Below are 22,227 nucleotides of genomic sequence, written 5' to 3' on the forward strand. Positions count from 1 at the left end.
AGATATTTTGGAAATATCTCATTTCAGGGAACTGATTCTATTACCATGTAGGACAAGAAAGATTTTTCTTGACTAAGTTGTATTTGACTTACTCTTTCTACTCTTATGCAGCCTGCTCTCTTTTCTCTTTGTATTGCTCCCTTTGTGTGAAATCTATGGTGGTCCTGCCAGTTCCTTTGCTTTCCTATTAAAAACTAACCACGCTAAGCAGGAGAACACACCATGGTCTGTTTTTCTGTGCTGAGAACTCAGCCTGCTTTCCACCAATGATCAGAGTTCTGTTGTCATCCCCCCCTCTTTACAGCCATTCACTGAGAAGATCAGTGTACTACTGTTTTTCCTCCCCCAACTCTGCAACATCCTTATGCATCTGAGCACAGAGGGTATGTGATCACATATAAAAAAGGGAAAACAGGTATTTATAATTTTTCTTATTTTTATGCACAAATGTTTTGCTTTTTATTTCTGTTTTAAACTGAGTGGTTTGTTTTACAAGGTGAGGGTTCACATATATATTAAATGAACCCTTTTATTTCTAATAGATATTATTAAACTGTAACATTCAAGCAATACAATAAAATATAATATTTCCTGTAGCAGTGACAGAAAAATATAGTTTATATCAGTATATAAAATAAAGTACTAAAGTTTTCTTGTACACATTGCTTAAAACTGAACTGAAGCAGCTAAATTCACAAAAGAAATCCAAAGACTTTATATTTTTGTCCATTCATTCCGGAGATTTGCACAGCCCCTACACAGCACAGCTAGGTGAATGACACCGCTTACTAAGGAATGTGTCCTCCCTCCACCCAGCCTGTTGACTTTATAGTAAAATAGCATTAGCAGACTGGTAAGGTTATCTCTCTGCTTTCTCCTCCTATGAGCATGCTCCTGTCAACACATTGTCATGCAGCACATCTGACTGGCTACCTGGCTGACAGTCCTGTCCTTCTCCCTCTCAAGCTAAGAGTTGCTGTACAGGGAGTTCTAAGGTTGAGTTCCAAGAGGCTTATATAAAGTCAAATTCAGGCATTAAAGCCAGCCATAGATGATTTGAATCTCAACCAGTTTAGTGGGGACCGGACAAGATTCAAGCCAAGAATCGGCAGGCTGAATGTACCCAAGTTAATCGATCGATCAACTTGGGTACCAGTAGCCTGTAGAATTTTACATGTGATTATTGCAAGTGGCTATTATAGCCACTAGCAGTAATCACTGTGTTCTCCCGGCGGGGACAGCTTCCCCCAGGAGAACACATTGGCTCCGCGAGAGGGATTCCCCCATCAACACTTACTATGTTGATGGGGAAATCAAGCGATTTTCTTTCTAACCCAAGGTTGCAGGAAAGAAAATCGCTCTGTCTATCGCCGGCTTTACACTAGAAAAATAAACAAGTTTAGTGATTTATTAATGAGTACAGAACTGCATTAATTTGTATCTTTTATATCTACCTGGAACGGTATGAATTTTTTAAAGCTACCTTTCACCCATATAATTGATCACACAATAATAGAAAACAAACAAAATACTGCAAAGGAAGGAAAGATTAAAGGTGATTCTTAGTATCAATCATTCCTGCTTGGTTGAACAGAGCACTCTTTACCCAGCAAAGAATGTAAACTAAGGGAAGAATGTAACAACAAACACAGTTTTGTTCTTAATTGCCAATTACAACACTGTTTTTTATGCAGCTGTGCAGGATAATGGTACATCCATTCACTGCTTACCAAACTGTTTGTGTTCTTTTACTATTTAGTGCATTAACATTTCAAAAGCTCTGAAATGTTTGTGAATTTCTTCTTGAAAATACTTGGTAAAAAGAAAATATTCCTTATGCAGAAATTGCAGGAATGCACACAGGACTCCACTTGTAAATAGTACACAGAGAAACCATGTAAGAGTTCAGGGCCGAAATAAATCATAAAGCTACACACTGGTGCCATGTTGAATCATGGCATAGGAAAATACAAAAGTTATCAGTGTTGAGACTGTCATCATAAAGGTGCAGAATAAGGATGACCATGCCAAATTCTTGTCATCCCCCTTAATTGTAAACATATTTAGGCATTTGGGTAGAAGCCTGTACAGATGTAGAACTGATTTACAGAACCATAATGAAACATTATAGCTGGTAGGTGGAATCTTAGGCTGAAACAACACAGTCAACATTCTCAGCCAAAGATGTGGTTACAATCTGAATTTTAATGAAAATAATTTAATATAATTTCACCAAGAATGTGCTCCCAGAAAGGGTATAATACATTGGACTTAACACATAGCTTTCACACTGATATACACTATACTGCTATAACACTAATTCTTCAAGATAAAACCATCCAATTTAGGTGTCCGTTTATGACACAGAGAATAGCTGCGATTCAACGGATCTCAGCTATTCTCTGGTCATTCACAGTTTATAACACTCAGGAGATCATGTCAGCCCTTCACTGGAGATCTGTGTTCTCCCTCCAGATTCTCCAGCCCAGAGCTGGAGAATCAGAGGGACCGCAAACTAAGCAGAGATAATTTACCTCTGCTTAGTAAACTGATCTTTTACTGTAATCTCGCGAGATTATAGTAAAATCAGCCATTTTCCAGAGTTTGTAGACCGTTCTCCAGTGTTTGGAGACCGTTCTCCCTTCGTTCAGAGAACTGCTTCATAAACTGCATTCTCAGGAGAACTGTGTTCTCCGAGAATGCCGGAAAACTGAGCAGCGATCTATTACTGCTGGTTCATAAACGGACACCTTAGCTTCTCCCTTTGAACTAGTTCACAGTGTAATGTCTCCACCACAATCAGTTTTTGGTGTACAGCAATTAACCTGAGAATACACTTATCCACTGTTTTGAAGTGGCTTACATACCAAGAGAAAATGAGACTTAAGCAGCCCATAGATTAGTAATTTGCTTTTTAATTTAGCAAGCAAGTTGAATGAAAAAAAACAGACTCGATTCAACAATCCACATTCCCAATGTGGATGAGGGAATCCTCCCTGCTGTGAGAATACACCCGCCATCAGAATACCTTGATCACCTTTGATCAAGTGGAAAAAATCTGACAGGGCGGTTTTACAGTAGTACAATACAGTACTGTAGATTAACTTCTGTACAATCTCCCTGCCCAAACATAGATCAAAATGTGGCTGGTCCCTGATGGACCTGCCAAAGTTTGATTCAAGTATGGTCAGCTTTGCTTGAGAATGTACACAAAATAAATTGTGCAAATATTCAGTTCAACTATCCAATCATGTACATATGAAATAAGTAAACAGGGATTTTCTTTTTACATTATCAGATAATTTAAGTGATGTGAACATTCTCAAATCCTCTAGTAAATCAGCCTCAATCTATAAAAACTCTGGGAGACTGTTTACTTAACTTCCCTGGCGGTCTATCTAATCAATATTTTTGAATGTCAAAGCATTACATTGTTTTGCATGAAAATGTGTTGTTTTATATTGTAAGCCTGTAATTCTTAGGAATAACTCACTTAAATCTGTCCAAACAAGAGTCTAGTAAACATCTCAGGTATGATAAACACACAAAATCATAAAATATAATATAATAAATAATTATAAAAAATAATTATATAATACTAATACATTTAATTCAATAATGTCATTGTCTGATGATGAATTTCCCCACAAATCACTATCACTCAATTCTGCAAGTAATTCTAATTCACTATCACTGTTTTCTAGCTGGTCTAAAACCGCTTTTGACATAAAGGGAGGCTTTTTGAATGCCATGGACGTTCTCAAGTTTCCAGGCAGAAAGAACAGTAAAAGTGCAAGCAGGGCACTGGATAAAGCACTAGGGACAAAATTTAGGTGAAATGGTTTGATACAGTAATGTAATTCTAAAAGATTACAGTGTATTGTCTGTATGTCATATTTTAACTTTTTTGAATTTCCTGCCGGTTCCGCCCCCCCCCCCCCCCCCCGTGCATATCGACGCTTGCAGGGAACGGAACCCGGAAGACGGATGTTGGCATTGGCTGGAGGACATGGCTGGAGGACATAGCAAGAGGACATCGTGGGATCGCAGGACAAGGTAGGGATCGGGGGGGGGGGGAAACAGGAGAAGCACTATGGAGTAGTCCCGAGTGTGGCTCGAGGTTACCACTTTTGGTACTGAAAATTAACCCCGAGTCACACTCGGGATTGCCACTAGGAAGGTTAAGCTGGCTATGCTCTGATAGAAATTCCCCGCTGGACTAGATGAATTACTATAAGTGTGTGTGGACTCTACAGCTGCACAGGAGTTGATTGCTTTATCGACTTTTGTCAAAGGAACATGTTGAAAAATGCTCCATCAATCAGTGGCTGCAGCCATTGATCAGTGTAATCTGACAGCGGTGGGTGCCATTGTCAGAATACAATGACCCAGTGGGGAGGATTCCTACATTCACCTTGTTTGTCTGGATGGCCAGCTTGGGCAAGGTGAATGTTCACTGCACTGTTTACAACAAACAACCAATCATGTGGTGAAGAAAAATTTTATTTTATTCTTTATTTTCATACATTATTGATGTGACCACAGTTTAAAGCAGGGTTTCTCAACCAGGGTTCCATGGAACCCTAGGGTTCCTCCAGATGTTGCTAGGGGTTCCTTGAGCAATGAGCAATATCCGCTTCTCAGATTGGTTCCCACTAACACCATTGATATTTTCAGCTATCTATAAGGGGGTAATTCTTCTCAATGACCACAAGTGTAAGGAACATTCTTTCCACTGACCATCACACCAATGTATCATGAGCCGTAGATAGAATAATTTTTAGCAGGGGTTCCCCGAGACCAAAAAGTAATTTCAAGGATTCTTCTGTGTTGAGAAAGTTGAAAAAGGCTGGTTTAAAATGTTATTAAAAGCAATTTAAAAAAAAATAACGTGTCATACTTACCTGCTCTGTGCAGTGGTTTTGCACAGAGCAGCCCTGATTCTCCTCTTCTTGGGTCCCCTGCTGGCACTTCTGGCCCCTCCCTCCTGCTTAGTGCCCCCAAAGCAAGCAACTTGCTATTGGGGCACCCAAGCACGCTTGCTCCTGAGCTGCTACTCTGCATGTCCATTCACACATAGAGCCATCACTTGGCCCCATCCCCAATGGCTCTGCTGTTGTCTCAGTCAATGAGGAGAGAGAGTCCCCAGGAAGCTGAGGCTCTTGTGCACATTACTGGATCACAAAGGGGCTCAGGTAAGTATTGGGGGGGTTGGGGGGCTGCTGCACACAGAAGGCTTTTTACCTTCATGCATAGACTGTATGAAGGTAAAAAAAACCTTCAGCCTTCAGAAGCACTTTAACCTTATTTACTGTGATTAACTTGCCAAACTAAACATGCACTTTTCAGATTTTTTATTCACTTTACTAAGTGAAGTATCTAATCCTTCAGGCTGGATTTAGAAAGTAGATGCACTGCTTTTTGGATAACTATATTAACATTTTATAAAATAAAATTTGGAAATAAAAAAAATCTGACACCAGAGTTTACTTACTATGAGGTAATGATGGAATTACATCTGGTGTTTGGAAGGATTTTATTGTTGCTGGACCCTCTCCCCCTGTTGTTAATACTTGGACTTCCAATCGGTAGAGCATTGATGGCCTAAGATTATGAACTGTCAAAACATAATGGTCCTGCATATAATAGAAAATGTTTGTTAGATAACTCTGAAGACAGTGTTCACAATTAAAGCAGAACTCCAGCCTCACCTGTTTTGGTCTCATCTGTTTTTCTCTCTGATGCTTTGCAAAAAACAGTACAGGGCAATGCAGCAGGCTCAATTCCTGTTTGCAGATCCCCAGTCCTCCACTAGACCCAATGAGTCTCTTAAACATATCATCTGGGTTTCAGGGGATGACAAAAACTGCTGCAATGTCCTATGTGGGGTATACAACTTCACGGGAGCCAGTTTCATCTGGATAAGAAAGTATTATGGTAGAGCCAACCCCCTCTGCACATTGAATCCCAGGACTTAGGAACTGCAGTTAACAGTGTACTCTAAGGTAATCTGTTACTCTCTATGTAAGAATATGGTGTTGTTTCTCAGTAAATATAACTGACATGCAATATTTCTTATCATATTAGATGATAATATGTAATTTATTATCCACTTACACAGGAGCAGTAAAGGCTATGGAAGGAGAGCTCAGTCTTATGATTACAATGTACAGTGTGATCTGAACTGCAACACATGTAACACACAGCATCTGATTTACTTTCTTCTACTGTTTACATTTAGGTAAAGCTGCGTATAATAGTTTAGATAGGCATAATGTCTACTTAGTAACATTGAGTGGGCATTACTGCAGCGATTTGTTGGATCCACATGAAGCCTCCCAGTGTGGGGAAAACTGAAAAGCACTGGGATGGTCATATGAACTGTTTTCTCTCTCCATTTTAAAGTATAAAACCTTAGATAAATGATAAAATACCTAAGGAAAGCTGCACAATATTCAGAGGGGAGTATAAAAATATAGCGTGCTGCAGAACGAAGTTCTTCTTTAATGTTCAGTTATTTTTAAAGGCTAAGTTCACCTTTTAAAAAATAATAAAAGCCCATTTTTTTGCATGTGCGTTTATTATTTTTTTCCTAAGGAGCCAGCAGAACATTGCACCCAGGATCAACAGATGGCAGGTGCAGTGTCAGGCTAATGCACTGCCTACAGCTTTCTGCCCATACCTCTGTACAAGCTTTCTGTTTGAAAGCATTAGGAAGTGTCAATGAACTACAAGAGCACTCATCAGCACCCTCACAGTTCATTGAGAACTACAAGCCATCTGCTGTGGTGGCGGACAGACTTGTAGTTCATTTATTCGTGGCTTTTTGTGAGTAAACAATGCAGCTGTTTGGGCGGAGCCCCATACAGCCCTGCTGTTTTTAAATTATGACATTGGGTATCAGGAGAACAACCCCACCCGCTGTCACGGGGGGTTTCTCGAGGTGCAGGCAGGTGCTGTATACATAAATACAGATGTAACATGTAACATGTTACGAAAGGTGAACTTATGTTTTAAATAATGTAAAGTATTAAATTATAGTTAACCATATGCACTTAAATTATATGATAAAATTGATCTTTCTAAAAGATAATTAATAGAAACAAAACTTACAAAAACAACAAAAAATAATATTACTGTATCTTACCGCTGGCAATATCTGAGACTGGGAAATGATACTGTTTGGTAAACTGTTTTGTCGGCTCTCTGTTGTGACTTCTGCCCATGTGACCTGGAATCCTGTCATAGGCTGTTGAAGATTTACTTTGGAAAGTTTCCATGAAAAATGTCCAGTAATGTTTCCCTCCTCGACATTAAACGAAGCTGACAGATTCTCAGGTTTAGCCAATACTTTAGAGACAACTTGTCCTGTAAAAAAGAAGTGTCTTTGAATTGAAGTGTTCAGCAAGATCTTTCCCTTTATATTGTCAGCAAAATTATGTATTGTAACATTTAGCAAGCAAGAAAAACGATCCTGTGATTCCTGCTGTGAAATGCAAGGTCTTTTCATAAACTGTTAAAGCAGTTATAGCATTAGGGTGAATATGTGCTGACATACCACTTTTAGTAATTACAATGTCATATGCAAAAACCAAAACTGGTTTATTTATTAACAGCATAAACACTGTTTTACTGGTTTTGATTTTACATTATTATTGCTATTATTTTTATCATTATTACTTCTCTGTGAATTACAATACACAATATAATACCCCTAATTCAAGCCAACAACATTCTGCTAGAGGATGACTGGTAAATTAAAAAACAAATATGTTTGGGAGATTCACTGTTCTCATCCCCATGGGTACCACAGTTATGTCAGTCACTCACAAGGCTTGATGTGAGGTGGGCCCAGGTGGGCCCTCCTTCTCTCTGAAGCTGAATTGTTGGCTTCTAGATTGCAAGAGAAAGGACTACTCAGACCTGGCACTAGTGTCTCCTTTTATCATAACAGAGAAGCAGCACTGCAAAAGTTCTTCCATTCAGATTGTCAACTTGCTTATTGTAATGATGTTAAAGGGCTTCTTCTCAATATGGGACTGCCCGCATATGATTCAAGTGAATGGAGACTTGTTACTGAGCGTAGTAAAAGGAGTTTGAAATGTGTGTTACTTCACAACAGAAATATATATGGTTCAATCCCAATAGGACACTCTGTAAAAATGAAAGAAGAGTATGCCAACATCAAGATTGTTCTGGATAGATTGGAATACCATGTTCATGAATGGGTAATTTGTGTGGATTTGAAAATGGTTAATTTTCTGCTGGGTCAGCAAGGAGGTCACACCAAATACCCTTGTTTCCTGTGCTACTGGGACAGTAGGGCTACATTAGAACACTGTTTTAAAAAAAACTGGTCACCAAGAATCAGTTTGACGCCTGGTGACAAGAACATCAAGAATGAGCCTCTGGTTGATAAGAATAAAATTGTATTTCCCCCACTGCACATAAAACTTGGGTTAATGAAGCAATTCGTCAAAGCTCTTGATCATACTGGAGACTGCTTCAGCTATATATGTTCAACCCTTTCAAGTTTCAGTGCCGAAAAGAAAAAGGCAGGAATGATGGCCCTCAAATAAGAACACTCATCAGGGATCCACACTTTGTTACAACAATGACTGCGGCAGAGGTTAGAGCTTGGAATGCATTCTCTGATGTGGTGCGGAATTTCCTTGGGAACAGGAAAGCGGACAAATATCGAGAGATTGTGGAGGAGCTGCTCTTGAGTTTCCAAGCACTTGAATGTAGAATGAGCATTAAGGTTCACTACTTACATAGTCACTTGGCCCACTTTCCAGAGAACATGGGTCAGGTCACGTGAGCGAAGAGCAAGGTGAACACTTTCATCAAGACATTAAAGTTATGGAAGAACATTAACAATGCCGGTGAGACTCAAACATGATGGCAGATTACTGCTGGTCCTTGATGAGAGATATTCCACAAGCTGTACATCAGAGATCATCAGAGAAGAGGTTGTTTATGCAGATGTAACATCAATATTGTGAATGAACTTTTTGTACATATTTTTCTTATCTTCACAATTAAATTCTTTCATGGTAATTTGCATTCACTCACATTGATATGCAGTCACTCACAACTTTGTGCTACGGCTCATTAAATGTTTGTTTCATTATTATTGTATATTGTATCTTATCTTATTCTTGTATGTATGCCTGTATAGCTATTCGTATATGAGCATAAATATGCTGTTTTTATTGAAAATGCAATATATGATATCTCAAAAACCTGATGTGATAGACAAAAACTGATGCCAGATTTGGAATCAGCACTCCAAAATTACCTTAAAACTGTCGGAATACCTTATGCCAGAAAAAGTGTGTTGACCAGTGTTATGAATCAAAAAGCAGTAGACAATGCCTTGAGTACACTTTGGATCCTTAAAGTTGGAAGCCCTCTACTTTAACAAATACTCCATTACTATAGATGCTACAAGGGTTGTGGTTGGGTAGGTTAAAGAGGATCTTTAGTCCCCCCCCAAAAAAATTAAAAGTGAGTAGTTACACACACTGTAGCTGCTGACTTTTAATAAAAGGAGACTTACCGTCCAGGGAATCAGCACTGTTCTCACCTGGTTCTTTGATGGTCTTCTGGTCCCTGGTGGTGCCAATTCTAGAGTGGGAAGCCAGCTGGGACTTTTTGTAGCTTCAGAGCTGGTTTCCAACTGAGTATGCACAAGTCGCGCTGACTGTTGTGAATGGACACTCAGCATCCGGGGACCGGTGACATGTCCCAGAAGGCTGTGGGCAAAGGGGCGGGGGAACTAGGAGATTCAAGCAAAAGTGGAAGAGGGTTCCTAATGAAACTAGGTACTTGCTCCAAAAAAAAAAGCCCAAAAGCTAAAGAGGAGGGAGTAAGAGTCGTAAAAGCAAACCTTCCCATTTGGGGTGAAGTTCCACTTTAAGAAAGGGGTTAAGAAAGGGGTTTAAGAAAGGGTGCTGACTATTTTGGCAACATTTATAACTTCTACTTTTGTGAGACCAACATCTTGATTTTATGTACAAATAGACTGCTTTGCATTTACTGCACTAATATAAAGTATGTGTTCTTCTTTTTGCAAGTTTGTATTGGTATCTGTATCACCAATTTAGAGGGCCATACATACTGAATATCTGCTACTATCCTCTCTTGTGATAAACTGGCTATTCAGTGGTCAGTTTTCAACGAGGACTATATATATATATATATATATATATATATATATATATATATATATATATATATATATATACAGTTGTGTTCAAAATAATAGCAGTGTGTTGAAAAAAGTGAATAAAGCTCAAAATCCTTCTAATAGCTTTTATTTCCATACACACAAATGCATTGGGAACACTACACATTCTATTCCAAATCAAAACATGAAGAAAAATATATCAAATTTGTGTTGTTCCTCTAAAACAATTGAAGAAAAGTGAATATTTGACTGTTCAAAAAAATAGCAGTGTTTGTATTCCTCTTTACAAACATTCACTATATAAACTGAAAAATGTTTGAAGATTTTGCTTTCCTTTGAATCGCTTAATTAATATTTAGTTGTATAAGCACTGTTTCTGAGAACTGTACATCTGTGTTGCATGGAGTCAACCAACTTCTGGTACCTGTGAACAGGTATTCCAGCCCAGGATGATTGGACTACATTCCACAGTTCTTCTCTATTTCTTGGTTTTGCCTCAGAAACTGCATTTTTGATGTCACCTCACAAGTTTTCTATTGGATTAAGATCCGGGAACTGGGCTGGCCACTCCATAACGTCAATCTTGTTGGTCTGGAACCAAGATGTTGCACGTTTACTGGTGTGTTTGGGGTTGTTGTCTTGTTGGAACACCCATTTCAAGGGCATTTCCTCTTCAGCATAAGAGAGCATGACCTCTTCAAGTATTCTGATGTATTCAAACTGATCCAGGATCCCTGGAATGTGATAAATAGGCCCAACACCGTAGTATGAGAAACATCCCCATATCATGATGCTTGCGCAACCATGCTTCACTGTCTTCACAGTGTACTGTGGCTTGAATTCAGTGTTTGGGGGTCGTCTGACAAACTGTCTCCGGTCACTAGACCCGAAAAGAACAATCTTACTTTCATCAGTCCACAAAATGTTGCACCATTTCTCTTTAGGCCAGTTAATGTGCTCTTTGGCAAATTGTAACCTCTTCAGCACGTCTTTTTTTCAACAGTGGGACTTTGCAGGGGCTTCTTGCAGATAGCTCGACTTCACATAGGCATCTTCTAATTGTAACAGTACTCACAGGTAACTTTAGACCTTCTTTGATCTTCCTGAAGCTGATTGTTGGCTGAGTCCTTGCCATTTTGGCTATTCTTCTATCCATTCGAATGGTAGTTTTTCACTTTCTTCCACGTCTTTCAGGTTTTGGTTATTATTATTATTGCCATTTTAAAGCATTTGCGATCATTTTAGCTGAGCAACCTATCATTTTCTGCACTTCTTTATATGTTTTCCCCTCTCCAATCAACTTTTTAATCAAGGTACGCTGTTCTTCTGAACAATGTCTGGAACGACCCATTTTCCTCAGAATTTCAGAGAGAAATGCACTGTAACCAGCATGTACAACATTTGCTGCCTTCCTTCCTTAAATAAGGGCAATAATTGCCACCTCTTTTTCAAAGAATGAATGACCTCACTAATAGAACTCCACACTGCTATTATTTTGAACATGCCCCTTTCAATTAGTGATTCAATTACACAGAATCAGCAGCATGCATGTCATGACTGTTGGGTCTGTTGGACTTCTATTACTCTACTACACCTGCTAGTAAATTATTTGCCATGTAGAAATATCAATTCTACCAAAAACAGAGATTGATCAGGTTAGTGATGTCTGACTGCTATTATTTTGAACACAACTGTGTATATATATATATATATATATATATATATATATATATATATATTCTTAGTTAGTGGAAATTGATGGTTCTCTGTGCTAGTATATGTTTAATTAATTACTGACACCATTGAAAATAGGTGTCCAAGATACTTACTAATACATTAATTTAAAATAAATTGTCACAGTTTATTTTAAACTTGACGCTACTTTTATACACTTGCGTTTCTCACTAGTTAAACTTAACTCTAACATATTTATGTGTTATACACACACGTATCTGGACAGAATAAAGAAAGAAAAAAGTAGCCAGTCTCATTTATTTCTGTTCATAGTTTTGCCAATTTGTAATAATGAAATGAATTGTTTTGTAAAACGCAAAAAGAAAAAACATACTAACACACTAACTATTTTCACTTATAAATTTGTGTTTTGTATTCAAGGGCAGATCTGCTGACCTAGTTTGTATGCCGTCTAAATACATTCAGTATGCTAATTTGAAGAAACCATGGAGGTACTTAATAAATAATGCATATACAGACTGGGTTTATTTCAACTATGCATGAATATATAAACATCTACAGATGAAGATTTATAGTGTACACAGAGTTTTAAACCAGGAGCAGTATAGTATAGCAAAATTTTATGTTTATTAGAAACCCTAGTGTCTAATTTGGACACATGTAAATTTAGTCTACACCTCCACACATGAACTAATATTAAAGGGAATTTACATTTTTTTTAGGTTTGCACAGTTTATGGACAAGCTCTTCTAGCACTTTTCCACCTTCTAAGGACTCACCACACCCACTGTGATTATATACTTCACCACTATGGTTGTATCTTGAAAGAAATTATACCTAAACATAGTCCTTTCCCAAGCATAGTCTGTTAATAAATAAATCCTTTCACTGCTTTATTTATATCAAATATGTATGCAATGAATACTTCTACATGTATCTTATAATTGAGCATTTTTTTTTAAATAGGGGAAAATAGAGGAAGCTGTCCTGACCTTAGGTTGCAACTTCATACTAACAGCTAAGTAAATGGTCCCTGCCACTATATAATATTATTATAATTAATATTCTTATATTCTTTACAGAACATTGAAGATAATACAAGTTTTGAGAACACTAATTTTTTTCTATTGGTTAGATTAGATTAATTTGTTTCTTTCTAAATGTAACTGTGTAAACTTGATGGCTGTAGGACTGGACTTAGTTTTTTTATTTATTCACATAAATGTTTTGTAAAGTGTCACATTCAATAAAAGTTTCACATTCAATAAAATCCAGCACTTTTAGGGGTACAAAGGGTTCACTTCATCAGTTTGGCAAATGCTGTAGAATAGAAACAGACACTGTTCTGATACAGGTAGAGCGATCTTGAAAGATATCTCAGTTGCCTAAGATAAACAGCATCTGCTCCAGAAGCCGGTATAAGCAGCCTGAAAGTATTAGTTCCAACACCAGTAGCCCTAGCACTAACGCTAAACCTAACACTAATCCTAGGCCACAAAAGGGCCAGCCTTGGACACCAGGTGCTTTGCGGCTTGAGTTTTTTTTTTTTTTTTCTCACTTCCAGTTCCCCAAAGGCTTATATCTTCACTTCTTGTCTGCAGCAGCACTTCAGGAATGAAGGTTTCAGTACAGGTACACCATTACAGGTTTAATATAGAGAAACTGGTGCTCACAAAAGCTTTTAGATAAAAAGAATGGGACATGATTTTAAAACTAGGTCATTTAGAAATGGAATGTATGAACAGAAAAAACACAATAGACATTAGCATCCATATAAATATTTGAAATAAAGGACTGTTTTATTTCAACAAGTTCTATGATTTGTTTTGTGTTTAATTTGCATTTCTGAGGTTATTTTGTGGCATAAAGCGATGTGAAAGCTCTTCCATTTTTTTTACATAAGTTAACTCTTCCTAAATTAGCCTGTTGAATAAGTGCAGATACACCAACAATGAAAGCTTGTACCAATGTCTGGCAAGACTTCACAAACATTTCACTGAATTACAGTAAACTTCAATGCTAAATCTTTGTAAAAGCAACAGAGTATGAAAGACTGCTAACTGAACTTCAACACCTCTCTCCACACAAAGAAAGCCTCTATTTGTTCTAAGTCTTTAAGTTTTAAAACATCAATTGGAAATGTTTTGCAATATAAGTAACTTGGTTGACCCAAAAAGCTCTACCTTGAAGAGTTTACATTCCATTATGATACATGTGAATCCATTCCAAGAACATCAAAGTTACATGAGTTTATTTTGTAATACAAAAATCAACTTTGGATATGGCCAGGTGTTTTTTTTCATAGACATTGAAATAAAATTACTCAGAAAAAAATGTGTATGCTTTAGATATCCTCTGTTAACCTTAGCTTACTATCTCAATACCAATACTATATACTCTGCATATACAGTGTATAAATATATATATATATATATATATATATATATATATATATATATATACTGTATATACTATATTGCCAAAAGGATTGGGACTCCTGCATTTACACGTACATGATCTTTAATGGCATCCCAGTCTTAGTCCGTAGGGTTCAATATTGAGTTGGTCCACCCTTTGCAGCTATAACAGCTTCAACTCTTCTGGGAAGGCTGTCAACGAGGTTTAGAAGTGTGTCTATGGGAATGTGTGACCATTCTTCTAGAAGCGAATTTGTGAGGTCAAGCACTGATATCAGACGAGAAGGCCTAGCTTGCGGTCTCCGTTCTAATTCATCCCAAAGGTGTTCTATCGGGTTTAGGTCAGGACTATGTGCAGGCAAGTCAAGCTCCTCTACCCCAAACACGCTCATCCATCTCTTTATGGACCTTGCTTTGTGCACTGGTGCGCAGTCACGTTGGAAGAGGAAGGGGACATCCCCAAACTGTTCCCGCAAAGTTGGGAACATGAAATTTTCCAAAATGTCTTGGTATGCTGATACCTTAAGAGTTCCCTTCACTGGAACTAAAGGGCCAAGCCCAACCACTGAAAAAAAAACCCACACTATAATCCCCCTCCACCAAACTTTACACTTGGCACAATGCAGTCAGGCAAGTACCGTTCTCCTAGTCACCACCAAACCCGGACACACCCATTGGATTGCCAGACAGAGAAGCATGATTCATCACATCTGAGAACACCTATCCACTGCTCTAGAGTCCAGAGGTGATGTGCTTTACACCACTGCATCCATGCATCCAACACCTTGCATTGCACTTGGTGATGTAAGGCTTGGGTGCAGCTGCTCGGCCATTGAAATCCATTCCATGAAGCTCTCTATGCACTTTTGTTATGCTAATCTGAAGGCCACATGAGGTATGGAGGTCTTTAAGTATTCACTCTGCAGAAAGAGGGCAGCTTCTGCACACTGTGTGCTTCATCATGCAATGACCCACTCTATCATTTTACATGGCCCACCACTTCGTGGCTGAGTTGCTGTTGTTCCCAGTTGCTTCCACTTTGTTATAACACCACTAACAGTTGACCTTGGAATATTTAGTAGCAAGGAAATTTCATGGTTGGACTTATTGCACAGGTGGCAACCTATCATGGTACCACGCTTGAATTCATTGAGATCCTGAGAGTGAACCATACTTTCACAAATGTTTGTAGCAGCAGTCTGCATGCCTATATATATAAATATATATATATTGCACTCTTAATGCCAATAGTATATACACTGCTCAAAAAAATTAAAGGAACAGTTTAAGAACACATCTGATCTGAATGGGGAGAAATATCATGCTGGATATCTATACTGATATGGACTGGGTAATGTGTTAGGAACATAAGGATGCCCCATCGTTTGATGGAAATTAAAATTATCAAACTACAGAGGACTGAATTCAAAGACACCATGAAAATCAAAGTGAAAAAAATGATGCAGCAGGCTAGTCCATTTTGCTGAAATTTCATTGCAGCAACTCAAAATGGTACTCAGGAATTTGTATGGCCCTCGCATGCTTGTATGTATGCCTGACAATTGCAGATGGTGTCCTGGGGTATTTCCAGATCTGGACCAAGGCATCACTGAGCTTCTGGGCAGTCTGAGGTGCAAACTAGCAGCTTTGGATGGACCAAAACATGATATCCTAGAGGTCTTCTATTGGATTTAGGTCAGGCGAGCATGGGGGCCATTCAATGGTATCAATCCCTTTATCCTCCAGGAACTGTCTGCATACTCTCGCCACATGAGGCCGGGTATTGTTGTGCACCAGGAGGAACCCAGGACCCAGTGCACCAGAGTTGGGTCTGACAATGAGTCCAAGAATTTCATCCCGATACCTATTGGCAGTCAAGGTGCCATTGTCTAGCCTGTAGAGGTCTGTGCGTCCAGCCATGGATATGCCTCCTCAGGCCCACCACCAAAACAGTCATGCTGAACGATGTTACAGGTAGCATAACATTCTTCACTGCTTCCCCTTTCACGTCTGCCACATGTGCTCAGGGTGAACCTGCTCTCATCTGTGAAAAGCACTGGGCGCCAGTGGCGGACCTGCCAATTCTGCTGTCCATTGGCAATTGCCAATCAAGCTCTATGATGCTGGGCAGTGTGCATAGGGCCCACTAGAGGACGTTGGACCCTCAGGCCACCCTCATAAAGTCTGTTTCTGATTGTTTGGTCAGAGACATTCACACCAGTGGTCTGCTTGAGATCATTTTATAGGGCTCTTGCAGTGCTCATCTTATTTCTCTTTGCACAAAGAAACAGATACTGGTCCTGTTGATGGGTTAAGGACCTTCTACAGCCCTGTCCAGCTCTGCTAGAGTAACTGCCTGTCTCCTGGAATCCCCTCCATGCTCTTGAGACTGTGCTGGGAGACACAGCAAACCTTCTGGCAATGGTACGTATTGATGAGCTATCCTGGAGGAGTTGGACTGCCTGTGCAACCTCTGTAGGGTCCAGGTGTCGCCTCATGCTACCAGTAGTGACACTGACCCTAGCCAAATGCAAAACTAGTGAAAAACTGTCAGAAAAGATGAGTAGGGAAAAAAAGTCTACCTGTAAAACCATTCCTGTTTTAGGGGTCATCTTATTGTTGCCCATCTAGTGCACCAAACACCAAAGCAGCTGAAAGCGATTAACACCCCACTCTGCTACTTAACTGACCAGATCAACATCCCAGGAGTTTAATTGACTTGATGCTATATTCTGATTAAAAAGTGTTCCTTTAATTTTTTTGAGCAGTGTATATAGTTGAGTTCCAGCAAAGGTTGGGTAATGGGAGTCTATGAGTGACATCACAACTCCTGGGGGCAGTAGAAGACTCCTGGGAAATTATCAGTCCAATAGCAGGTAGGGATCAAGTGAATCTTTCACTTAGAAGTAAGTTTATGATTTGGCCAAATTCAACAGTAGGTTTAACCACATCTCCCTGACCTTACAATATGTCCTCAGTCTTCTGGGTTTAATAGTGCTGTGCTTGTACAATGACAGTGAAGACAATAGGGGACAATACCAGAGAGGAGGTGAGTACTGCAGCAGGAATTACAATTTTTGTTTTTATACAGGTTGTGGAATTAAAGTAGCAAATAAAATGCCTCAAGTTAAGCTTTAATTGTTCTCTGTAGATAGCTGGAGAACATGGCATAATTTGAATTCATACTATCTAAAAATAAATTTTTTGGAAAGTTTTATACTTGTGGTGTGGAGTCAAAAAACACCCTATGCTTTGCTAATGAGATGCAAATGATTAAATGAAAAGCTTAGTTTTTCTGCACATACAACATAATATAACAGGTCAAAGACTGATGATATGCAAAGCAATAACCAACAAACTTATTTCAGATTAATCAGAACTTATTGGTTGGTGCCCTTTGCTCCTTGCTTTAGTAAATGAGTGCAGAATTGATTAATTCCTGCATACTGTTTGTGTCTAACAAAAGCCTATTCCAAATGATCCTTTTATTGCTAGAACATACAGAGCCAGAACTATAGGAAAATAAGCATTCTAAAACACTATCAGTAGTAAAATCTGGAAGTGTCCTGAGAAAACTCAGACATGCTGCACTAAATGGGCGCCTGTGATTATTTGGATTTATGAAGTACAAGCTGAACCCTGGTTAATCACACACCTGAGATATAACATGGAGAGAGCTCAAAAACAACTTTAGAACACCAATGACATACCGCTCATTGATCTAACTCCTAATTAAACATAATGACTTGTAAGCCAAAGACAGCAGCTTGCCAACACACAGAATGTAAATTATAGAAGCTGGCTTGGTCCAGGATACATGGCCAAGATCATTCTTACCTCCATTGGTTGGACAGTTGATGTGTTTGTGGTTTTTGCCTTTCAACGCTGAACAGGGAGGAGTTGTGAAGAAAATACTTTCAGCCTTTAGATGGCCTTTAGATCTGGCTGGTTGTACTGTAACTTTGTATTTGCAGGAAAACATTAATGCTGGTAGTATTATGTGGTGGTCCTATAAGAAAAAATGATAGGGATAATACAAAGGTAATGGATGAAATGCTGATGATTGTGCACGTAAATTAGCATTTCACGAGCTTTAACAGACTTGGAGAAATCCTGTTCTCAACTTATAACAACTAAAAGCACCAAAAAAATTAAGTATAATAAACCTATAGATCTTCCTTTCCATATTTTTTTGTAATATTCAGTATACCTTTGAACATCTGAACACGTAAGCACATCTGACTTCTTTATTCGAAATCAGCTGCCTAAAACAGCCCCCACCACCTCTGAGAGTTTGTAATCACTGTCTGTGGTCAAGCTTTTCCATCCCTCTCTTCAACTAGCTGCACAACGTTTCATGTAGCTTCCAAGGGATGAGTAAGGAGGAATAATACAGAGTGTCACCGAAATGACTGCTCTGAGTCTGCTGGGACTGATTACTTCACATGCAAGGTAGTAGTGGCTAGCAGCATCTTCATTGCTTTTTGAATTTTTTTTTTTTTTAAAAGGAAACAGGTAAGAAAAAAAGCATAAAATACATGTACATATCTTATGGAAAGATTATTGTTGAAATGAATAAAGTTAGTGGCAGGATCTCTTTAAAAGAGAATAACACTAATAAATGAATAACTCTAATCAAGGAAAATATGTTTAATATATAAGGCTAAAAATAACTAAATCAATCCTCTTGAATCAAGATCTGCTCTGGATAAGGCCAAATTGTGAAGTATTATTTGGTCTGCTTTTTTTTTATTGTTTTTTTAAAATAATGTGTGCCCTTGAACCAGAATAATACCAGCTGGGCACATCAGATGCTAATAGTGACAGGTACACCATCTACCTGTTCTCCCTTATATCATCTACTGTAGATGCTGGGACCTGGCAAGGGATTTTCTCAAACTCTGGGATGAACAGAACTGGCATGCGTACAGTGAAAGTCTTGCTTTATTTTAAAACAAAGAAGGCCATTTAAAAAAAAAAAGAAGGCCTACTGTCACGTAGACATTTTCCAACATGTTTGAATGCTTCTGGGTATCATAAGTGTTTCTCAGTTTACTATTGTTAACCACTAAATAGCTTTTGATTGATTGTTACAAGCTGTGCTGAAAACAGACATGCTTTTGGACTCCTAGCTAGAAGCTAGATAGTTTTCTTTTAAAAGCATTGTCTGTTCTCTTGCTAAATGCTTTTGTCCTACAAGGGTTCTCTGTTCTCGCTGACTACATGGCAGTAACAGACTATGAATTAGATTTACTAAAAGTGTAAAGAATGTTTGCAAAATTAGATTGTAAACCCAAACACTAAACTTCTACGTGAGCTTTAACATTTAATTTTAGTTTCAAAAGTAATTTCCAACAGTTTATATCTGCAAATTTCATCTTAATAGCACCTTGGGATCTTTTCATGAAGATCCTTGTTCAGGTACTTCCTGCTTGTGCTCCTGTTTTGTCACCCTTCCACAAAGGTTTCTGATGAATACTACAAGTGGCCCTTGCAACACACCTTACCCAGGCAATATTTTATCTAAAAACGCCATTTGTTTATGACACCCAATGCTTTTGCAAAATAAATGTTAGGGTTTACATCTATTTTTTGCCAGCATAGAAACTCCTGCAACAGCAACTTTTGTATGTGTAGCTAAATTTAATTAATTTCAACCAATTAAATGTATCCCAACCTTTATTTCAACATTTGTTTCAGTTTGTACACTGACTGCTATATCCTTCTTATATGATTAAGAATCTGTTATGAAGTAGTTTCAGTATACTATGTACAACACAATTCCAGCACATTGACTGAACTTGTATTGTTTGTGAAGTCTAGATATTTACTTTGTATCAATATATCATACTATGCGACTGTTTACAATGTGGGTGGCTACTAAAATGATCTCCAAAAGCTGGCAGCTTTAGCTATGCGTTGTGAATCACCTGGACTGCACTGCATCAAAGTAACTTGAAATAGAGAGCAAAATTCCCATGACGTGAAGAAAGATGGTCTATAGCACATTATGAATGTAAATGTTCATCCAAGCAAAACAACTAGGGTATTAGAGCCAGCATAAGAGGCCAGTTTAGGATACACTATCAATTCCTCTACAATGTTATGTAAATAAGGGAGTGTTATTCATCACCATTTTCATATTCTGTAAATTGTAACACAATGTTTCTGGATAATCTAACATCGTAAGCCAGAACAGTTTAAAAATACAGTAACTTTTGTAAACAGCAAATAGCCTAACTTATTTTAACCATTGACAAAGTCATTAAAAAGCCTTTGTGTGATAATAGCTTTTGAACCCCACATCCGAATACTGCCCAAATACAAACTAGATAGATAGATAGATACATAAGATAATCATAGGTTTATGGTATGAAGGGTTTAAAGGTATCAAAAAGTCATCAAACTGAATCAGCTCCTAGCACAGCAAAGCCTTCCTAAGACAGGTGATACTCTCGTCTCATTCCATCACATATCCCAAATATAAGAGGATTATTCCTCATTTTAGGAACTGGGTGAGCCATGACAATTATTAATTTATGACCCAATGAGCAAATTAACTTCTGGTGTATAGTAGAGATATGACCTAATATTATAAAGCCGCTTATTCCAAGCTGCATAAAGCTGTTTCAGGCTTGTTGGCCATCACCAGTGCAGTGCATGCAAACGATTGCTCTATGGAGTAGGTCTTGGGGACCTATAAGAAAGAATAACTGTAAAGGTTATGGTGAGAAGCATTTAAGGAATTAAAAAGCCATCCAAATGAAACAGTGGACACCACAGTATGCCTTGTCAGAGCAATGAGGATTTACATGTGTCATTCTTTCCCAAAACTAAGAGGACTTTTTCCTCATTTCAGAACAATAGATAGATAGATAGATAGATAGATAGATAGATAGATAGATAGATTATCCTTTGTGATACCTTGAACTATCTTATAGCTTATAATTTGTTAGGCAGCAAACACACCTTCACTTCCAGTGCAAATGGAGGAAGCACTATGTACAGTATATCTAAGGCTGCTCAGGAAGAAAACAGGAAAGATGCTAGCTGCACAACACCACTTAGATATTACAAACCAGGGCACAGTTGTGGTATGATGGTTCTGGCTTTCATCCCATTCTAGAAGTGAGCAGTGTTCAGGACTATATTCATTTTCAGAAATTGTGAAATAGTATGGGGTTGATTTACTAAAATTGGTGCAAAATCTGGTGCAGCTCTGCATAGAAACCAGTTAGTTTCCAGATTTTTTCGTTAAAGCTTAGTTGAACAAGCTGAAGTTAGAAGCTGATTGGCTACCACACACAGATGCACCAGATTTCACACTCTCCAGTTTAAGTAAACCTTGACTAAGCAGACCTCTTCGAAAATGTCTGAATAAAAGAAAGAAGGAGGCACATTTGAAATCATTTAAATTTTAGATAATTATGAAAGCATGTAATTGTTGTGTAAGTATAACGATAACTAATTTTCCCTAAAGCCCTTCTTTGTCATCCACTGTATATCACACTACATATTACTTACTTGAGTTATTGCTTTCTCTGGTCCTTTGGTTTCATTATGTGTACATGATTCAGGATGCCATTGTATATGGTAAAGCCCCATAAGAGGATCTAAAAAAAAAAAACATAAATTATCAAACAAAAGGGGTTTAGTTTTATGCTTTTTATGGAGTTGGACATATCCTCTTGGACTAGAAAATGTGCATTAGCTCCAACCAAGCCAACAAAAAAGTCCAAATCCACCTAAACGTTTTTATTTCTGTAGAGAGGATGGAAAGGTTGGAAACTTTCACATTTGTATGCCTGTTTGTGTTCCGTTGGGTGTTACAATGACAGGCAGTCACATGACAGCAGATTAATTTAGTAGCATAAGGAGGGGTTAGAATATATTATTATTATTATTATACAGTATTTATATAGC

The 22,227-nt window shown here is 38.2% G+C and overlaps 1 protein-coding gene across 1 annotated transcript in view; it reads right to left on the bottom strand.

Moving 5' to 3' along the window:
* Positions 1-22,227, bottom strand: part of ANOS1 (anosmin 1) — a 243,197-nt gene that overhangs the window by 8,509 nt on the left and 212,461 nt on the right. Inside the window, exons 10-13 of the mRNA XM_089680281.1 lie at positions 21,829-21,917; positions 18,142-18,313; positions 7,148-7,368; positions 5,495-5,636 (exon numbers count right to left, since the gene is read on the bottom strand). Of these exons, the coding sequence (XP_089536407.1) occupies positions 5,495-5,636; positions 7,148-7,368; positions 18,142-18,313; positions 21,829-21,917 (624 nt within the window). The remainder of the gene's footprint in view (positions 1-5,494; positions 5,637-7,147; positions 7,369-18,141; positions 18,314-21,828; positions 21,918-22,227) is intronic.

Source organism: Staurois parvus, unplaced genomic scaffold, assembly GCF_062004578.1.
Source record: "Staurois parvus isolate SC_StPar_1 unplaced genomic scaffold, SC_StPar_1.0 ptg000238l, whole genome shotgun sequence".
NCBI classification, from domain to species: Eukaryota; Metazoa; Chordata; class Amphibia; order Anura; family Ranidae; genus Staurois; species Staurois parvus.